This window comes from Apium graveolens, chromosome 9 (assembly GCF_009905375.1).
Source record: "Apium graveolens cultivar Ventura chromosome 9, ASM990537v1, whole genome shotgun sequence".
NCBI classification, from domain to species: Eukaryota; Viridiplantae; Streptophyta; class Magnoliopsida; order Apiales; family Apiaceae; genus Apium; species Apium graveolens.
This window is the reverse complement of record NC_133655.1, coordinates 249,058,332-249,065,483: the sequence shown is the minus strand read 5'-3', so window position 1 is coordinate 249,065,483 and position 7,152 is coordinate 249,058,332. Positions and strand designations below refer to the sequence as shown.

The following is a 7,152-nucleotide window of genomic DNA, read 5'->3' as shown; positions in this document are numbered from 1 at the left end:
ACGTTGGCTTGATTCCCTATAATAGGAATACGTAGGCAAATTGTAAGGGGTCGGAAGTTAAGAGCGCAAAGGAGACAGCATCAACCCTAAGCAATCTCAGCCAACATTAAACACAATCACCACACTCCACTCACTTTTCAGGCGAAAAACTACCGTCATCGATCTTGATTCCAGCGACGTATCTCGAATTTTATTGCTACCAAATTTCTCGGTCAACCCAAGATACTCTCGCCGGAATCATTCCTTACGATTTTCCCGTAGCTATATCCAACGGACACATGTCAAGATATAAAGAACTGGTCATGATTATAATTCTACAAAGCCCATCACCTTACCCCTCTGTCTTTGACTCATCCAAGCTATTAATAGATAGTTTTGCAAGATGGCAACATAGCTTAAAAAGGTGATAGCTCCTGCTTGCCAAGTAACGGGAGGTTAAAACAAGGAGGACTCAGAGAAGAGGGGACAGACACGAAAATCTAACAAACACTCAACATAGTCTTCTGATAATAGCTGGAAGAATCCCTACGGATTAAGTAGGAGGTTCATCCGGCCATCACGAGAAGATCACAATTACTTTAATTAAGTGCTCCTACGTGTATAGCAACACAGTTTCATCAAAAAATTCAAATAAGTGACATAACCTCATTGGACTAAATATACCACATAATCAAGTTCACACACAAAAAAAATTGAAGTCCCAACTGATATATGAAATTTAAGCAGAGCAAAAGCATGCATATTTGCCAGCCTGCCTTGATCACTTCACTATGCAGATCTTGATTACAGAGGCTGAACCAATACGATGAAGCACCACAACTGCATCACCTTGCACACACAACCCTTTTTTTATTGCTGAATTCAAAGCAGCATCTAAGATCACCTCAGTTGACTCTGCATCTGTAGCCTTTGCAGATCCTTCGGCGAGAAGCGGGATCAAGCCTCTGTATATCAAACTGTGCCTTGCTGGGGTCTCATCACTGCAGGTCCAATCAAATGAGTCTGTTGTCAAAACTGGGACAATCACCGAGAGTATTGGGACTTCCGGCCTGTACTTGGCAACTAGCTTTGCTGTAGTCCCACCACGAGTCAGCACAACAATGAGTTTTGCTCTTGCCTGGTTAGCTGCTCGGACAGCTGTAGATGCAAGGCTCTCCAGTGGGCTCATTGGCACAGGAGTTCCCTTTATCATCTCCTTATATATAGCACTATAGTCAAGTGAGGACTCTGCCTCTATACATATTCGAGCCATAGTTTTGACAGCAATTTCAGGATATGCCCCAGCTGCACTCTCCCCACTAAGCATTACGCAATCAGTCCCATCCAAGACAGCATTAGCAACATCAGTTGCCTCAGCACGAGTGGGACGTGGAGACTTGATCATTGATTCAAGCATCTGAGTGGCCGTTACCACTGGCTTACCAGCAAGATTACATTTGTAAATCATCATTTTTTGCGCCAAGAAAATCTTCTCAACTGGGATTTCCATTCCAAGGTCACCACGAGCAACCATAAACGAGTCAGTCTCACGCAAGATTTCGTCAAAGTTAATAACTCCCTCCTGATTCTCAACCTTCAAGAGATTGAATTACAGAAAATAAAAACATGTACAGAAAAAGACCAATTTTGCTGGCACACATCATACACCACATTTTAACAATTATGTTTTATTGAAAGAGACCTATATACCTTTGACATCAGAAGTATTTTTTTAGAATGATGCCCAAGCACTTTGCGAACGTGAACAAGATCTGAACCCTTGCGAACAAATGAGAGTGCAATCATATCAATCTTGTTCGGGACACCCCACTGCAAGATGTCTTCCTTGTCCTTTTCCGTGAGTGTGGGGAGATCCACTACAACACCAGGAAGATTCACGTTCTTCCTCTCACCTAGCATAGAAGTGTTCTCGCAACGACATCTCACTGTTCCAGCAGCTGTGTCACATGACAAGACAGTGAGAGTGATGGTGCCATCTGCACATAATATAGTATTTCCAGGCTTGATATCCACAGGTAATTTTTTGTAGCTCATGGAGATAGTCTCTTCATCACCCTTTATGCTGTAATCTGTGCTTATAGTAATTTCACGACCTTCCTTCAGCTGAATAGGTTTTCCATCTTTAAGAAAACCAGTTCGAATTTCAGGTCCCTGGAGGAAAGAAAAAGCAAGAACTAACTTCAATGTTAGAAATTTACAAGCAGAATGTTAATAAAAAACTATAACTTCGTGGTACTGAGTTTAGCTCAGAGTCTCAAAATATTGCAAACTAATGATGAGCCTTCACCTGATCTGTTATATTTTGTGCTTGTAACAAATGAAGATTTTGGTGACCAGATCTTTTAACATTTCAACTCAGTTGTGCTTGCAATGTTTAAATTTAAATAATCCTTTAATTAGAAGCACCTATAAAATGCATTAAAACGAAGGCATAACAACATAGCAAGTAAACAAAATCTTCAAACCATGCAAATAATGGAAAGAGTATACTTAGAGTTGCTGGTAAGACACGACTGTCCTGATTTACATCGTATTCAGGGATCAACCGACTCCTAGAGGATGCTAACACAGGCTTATTAGGTCCTCCCTTAGTAACTGGTGGTATTCTTTCAGGGGAAGGCTCTGTTATTGACTTGGCATGAAACAGCTTTTCATTCTGAAAGTAACCTTGACTTTATACTGTTAGTTGCTCTTACAAATTTAATAAAACAAGTATAGATTCTCATTTTCTGTAGTTATCAGAGAAATGTGTATAATCATCTTACTCATAGTAATTTGGCAGATTATATGACCGAATCTCTAGCTAAGTTTCACAGGGTCATCAACACTTCAATGCAAAATTATATTTTGTCACCTGCTTATGCATCCTTAACATTACACATATTGTTATCCAACTAAAATTCAACTAATTTATGCCGAAACTGCAATAAAATCAAAGTATGAAACAAGCATCTGAGCAACTAATTTAGAGCATCTGAGCAACTAATTTACTCTATTAAAAGTTACTTGATGATGATATAGAAACACTTGACCTTTGTATCCAGCATAACAGCGCACATGATCTGAGTGTTATGCATTCCAATTTTAAGATTATCCAATGTCTCCTGATGGTATTCATGAGTCCCGTGAGAGAAGTTAAATCTAGCAACATTCATTCCCGCCCTCAAAAGCTTCTCAATCATTTCAACAGAACGAGATGCAGGGCCAAGGGTGCACACTATTTTAGTCTTGGGAACACGACCATCATTTGGAAGGTCCTTCATGATCCCCTCAATGTCAATATTCGACATCTTAGTATCTCAGCTTACAAAAGTAACACCACCAGAAATGATTCTTGTACTATGTAGAATTAAAAGTACACCAGCTGTCAAGCAAAAAAAAAAAAAAACAATAATCGATGAAATAGACAGGGGTTACTGTGATTCATACACAACACATAAACATGGCATAGGACATGTAAGACACACATAGATGGCTTACCAAATAAAGATTTGTGTTGCAGGCTCTTATGTTGAAGAGTTGATGATGGAACAAGAAGAGCCTGAAATTTCTAACTTGTCAACTCCCCCACCTTTGTCTGGTCTCTATATTTTGTGGCTCTGTGTAACTTGGGGGCTGGTTTTATATGTAAGAAAAGAAATTGTAAACTTTAAACTGGGGGGGGGGGGGGGGGTCACTAGTAAGTAACAAACAAAGTAATAGGGGTTCTTTGGAAACGAATGGTATTCAAGTGATGAGCGAATGAGGGTGTGACAAGTTGACAATCTAGACAAAAAGTCTTATCTGGCGTTTGTCTAGGACAAAAGTCTCAATTTCTGTTATATTACAGCGTGCATGTAGTGTTCCACGTTGTTTTTGCACGGCGTTTTAGTAAAGCTAGCTAAACCATTGGTTTACATTAATACTCTACTCATCCATGGTTTTGTAGAATTTTGGATTTTAAATCGAATATTCGGGGTAGGATGAGTGGTGGTGGTACCAGAGACAGACAGAGGGTAAGGCACTGAAAATCAATAGTTGAATAAATTATACTACATTTTTATTTATTACTTTTTCTTAAACAATGTTTCAATGTATGCTTCCTGCATTTAGCATCATGGAGTAGTTCAGATTTAAATTTTTAAAGAAGAAACTGTATTATAGTACCAAACTTAACCAAATCCCAGTACAGAAGGTAGACAAGTACATAACTTATTAAGCATACCGTAGGCATTATCAAAACTGATGCAAAACCTTATTTATAGCTACATATTTATAAAACAAAATGAAAATATTTGCCACAACTGACAAATTGAATCATACCGATTAAAAACAAAACAATGGATATAAAAAAAAAACTATTGAGGCATACATAATCGTCAGCGAATTCACTCTGAAATCTCTAAAATGCAAATATCTGCGGACCGACGGCTTCATTCCCTTACTGTCTTGGCAGTTTCAGTAAAGCAGCTGCAGACATAGCTCAGACGGAGTGTGAAATCCCCAGTGCTGAAAATGCCTACTGAACCTATCTATAATTTCTAGAGAGATCAAGTGTCAAATAAAATAGCTGAGAAAATATCTTCAGTTTTAAGATTGGTACAGCAACACTATATTAGCAATCAAAATGAAAATTTAAATTCTTAGATACAGTGATATGCAATTTCAGCTTATTTGCTCAAAGTAAAAGGCCGATCAACAATCCACAAAATGATAAATAATCCAATCACTTGAGAACACGTGAGCTTAAAGACACTCCTCAAGAATTTTGGGCTGACTTGAAGCAATCAATATTCGGCTAGGACCAAGCATAACAAGTGTGTGATAGTTCATATAGCTCCTGGGAGGACTACTCCTAGGCCTTCAACTCCATACAGCTCCCGGGAGAACTACTCCTAAGCTCCTAACTCCATATAGCTCCCGGGAGGATTACTCCTAGGCCTTCAACTCCATACAGCTCCTGGGAAGACTACTCCTAAGCTCCTAACTCCATAGGACTCCTGGGAGGGCTACTCCTAAGCTCCTAACTCCATACAGCTCCTAGGATGCCTACTCTTAAGCTCCTAACTTCATACAGCTCATGGGAGGCCTACTCCTAGACTCCTAACTCCACGCAGCTCATGGAAGGAGTAGTCCCGCACACTACCACTCCTGACTAGCTCAGTCCCGCAAGCAGAACCTGGATAAACCCCAGCACGTGAGGCGTTGGCCCAACCACGTGACGGGGACAACTGTCACACATCAATCATGGGAATAATCAGGGCACGTGTCATAGGATCCTCAGAACACTCCTCGACCAGTCCCGCGCTGACACGTGTAAAGCATCCACTCCCACCAGGTGTCCTCCGCTCCCAGAACCGATGGCTACGATTTAAAGGTACCAACCCCAAAACCCTGCCCTTGGCCTATAAATAGCCCAACAAGGTGAGGTTTTGGGGTTAATCATTCTTTCACACTCACACACACACAGCCACCCTGCATTTATATTCATCTTCATCTTCCCAAAAAGCTAGTTCTTACTCTCACGCCGGAGGCGCCGCGGGACTCCAACCCCCCTTCCGGTGTTGTTTTGTAGGAACCCAACCACAGCTACACCTCTACAGCGGCGAAGGATCCAGGACGTTGTCGAATGAGCAGCCCCGCCACCAGGAGTTATCATTTGGCGCTAGAAGGAGGGGCTCTCCATCCTTGGGTCTCGGTGCCCCTGGATTCGTCTTCATCAACAAACTCTCCAAAGAGTCCATTTATTCAAACTTGTAAGAATCCAAGCAACCCACCTTTTCCATAAGCATGAATGTTGTTTATTTCGGCCACGTTTGTGTGAGCCCGTTTTGTTGATTTAAGCCACGTTTGTGTGAGCTATCGTTAGTTTTAATCGTTATTGCTCTATTTGGGATATGGCGTTTGCGTTGTACTTCATCGTTGAATAGTGACATAAAATTGTCTGAGCTGCTCCCAGGAAGCTATTTGTTAGTTTTTCTTGTTATTCTGGGTAGTTTTTGCAAATTTCATAAAGCAGCCATAGGCCGATATTCTCTGTGGCATATTGTTGTTATTTGTTGTTGGTATTGTTGAGAAATGGCAAGGCCAGGAAAGAATACATCTGGAAGACCATCTGCTAGTGCTCAGGTCCAGGAGCCGGACCACTCCCAGGCCCTTGACCCAGGAGCCGAGAGAGAAACGTTCCAGGAGCAACCACTACACACTCCCGTAGTGGAGAGAATTGTAAACACCAGGGATGCCAGGACCCTCATAGAGCTCAATCAGTACAAGTACACCAATGTCCCGGTAGCCGAGGAGCACATGGCCAACCTTACAAGCGATGAACTAGCAGAAGCAATCAGACTGTACAGACAGGAGCAGACCCGGCTCCAAGAAGAGGCAGAACTAGAGGAGGAGCCGGAGGAGTCCGGGGACTCCCAGCAATCAAAGAGGTCGGTGTTCGACCGCATTGGAGCCAAAGGAAAGAAAAGCAAAAAAGATCAAGACAAGAAAGAAGCAGAAGCTGCTAAACAGAGGAAGTTGGAAGAAGTCCGGGAGCAAATCAGGAAAGAAGAGGAAGCAAAGCTCGAGCTAAAGATCCAAAAGAGAATGCAATTAGAAGAAGAGAAGCTGTTGGCCAAGTCTAGGAGCAAAAGAACCCGGAGAGACCCTACTCCGGAGCTGATTTCTGATGATGAAGAAGAAGAGAAGCAGAAGGACCTAAAAGACGTGATCTATGAATTGCAGAGGAAGATGGACAGAGACTCAGGAATGGAGATTGGAGAAACACTCACTCCTTTCAGCCACTCCCTAGAAGCTATCCCCCGGTAACGAAACTTGAAACATTACAACTTTGACTCCTTTGATGGTCTGGGAGACCCGGAGGAGCACCTGAACTACTTCGACCGGATAGCGCAGATATACTACTACAATGACTTAACGAAATCAAGGTTCTTCGCTTCAACCCTTAAGGGAGGGACCCAGAGATGGTTCGGCAGAATCCCCTCCCGCAGCATCCACTCTTGGAAGGAATTTCGAGCCTCTTTCCTTAGGAGATTCCGGGCGAACAAAACGCACGAAATGCACATGTGTCACCTGGAGATGATCCGGCAGCACGACAATGAGTCCCTCTCTGTATACATGCGCCAGTTCCAGGAAGCAATCAATAAAGTTTCAAATCTGGATGAGAGG

General features: G+C 42.1%; 1 protein-coding gene across 1 annotated transcript; it reads right to left on the bottom strand.

Annotated features, from left to right (window-relative positions):
* Window positions 1-597: 597 nt before the first annotated feature.
* Window positions 598-3,634, bottom strand: LOC141683762 (pyruvate kinase, cytosolic isozyme-like). Its single transcript, XM_074488516.1, has 4 exons — window positions 3,481-3,634; window positions 3,033-3,364; window positions 1,690-2,151; window positions 598-1,573 (listed from the first exon to the last, which is right to left on the bottom strand). Exons 2-4 carry the CDS (start codon window positions 3,288-3,290, stop codon window positions 761-763), a joined length of 1,533 nt encoding a protein of 510 aa, XP_074344617.1. The 5' UTR covers window positions 3,291-3,364; window positions 3,481-3,634; the 3' UTR covers window positions 598-760.
* Window positions 3,635-7,152: the final 3,518 nt, after the last annotated feature.

Excerpts from the sequence above, each read along its gene's own strand:
- LOC141683762 (XM_074488516.1), bottom strand. The coding sequence starts at position 3,290 with ATGTCGAATATTGACATTGAGGGGATCATGAAGGACCTTCCAAATGAT. Across the intron at positions 2,152-3,032 it reads CTGTTATGCTGGATACAAAG|GGACCTGAAATTCGAACTGG; the intron begins GTCAAGTGTTTC and ends TCTTTCCTCCAG. Across the intron at positions 1,574-1,689 it reads AAATACTTCTGATGTCAAAG|GTTGAGAATCAGGAGGGAGT; the intron begins GTATATAGGTCT and ends AATCTCTTGAAG.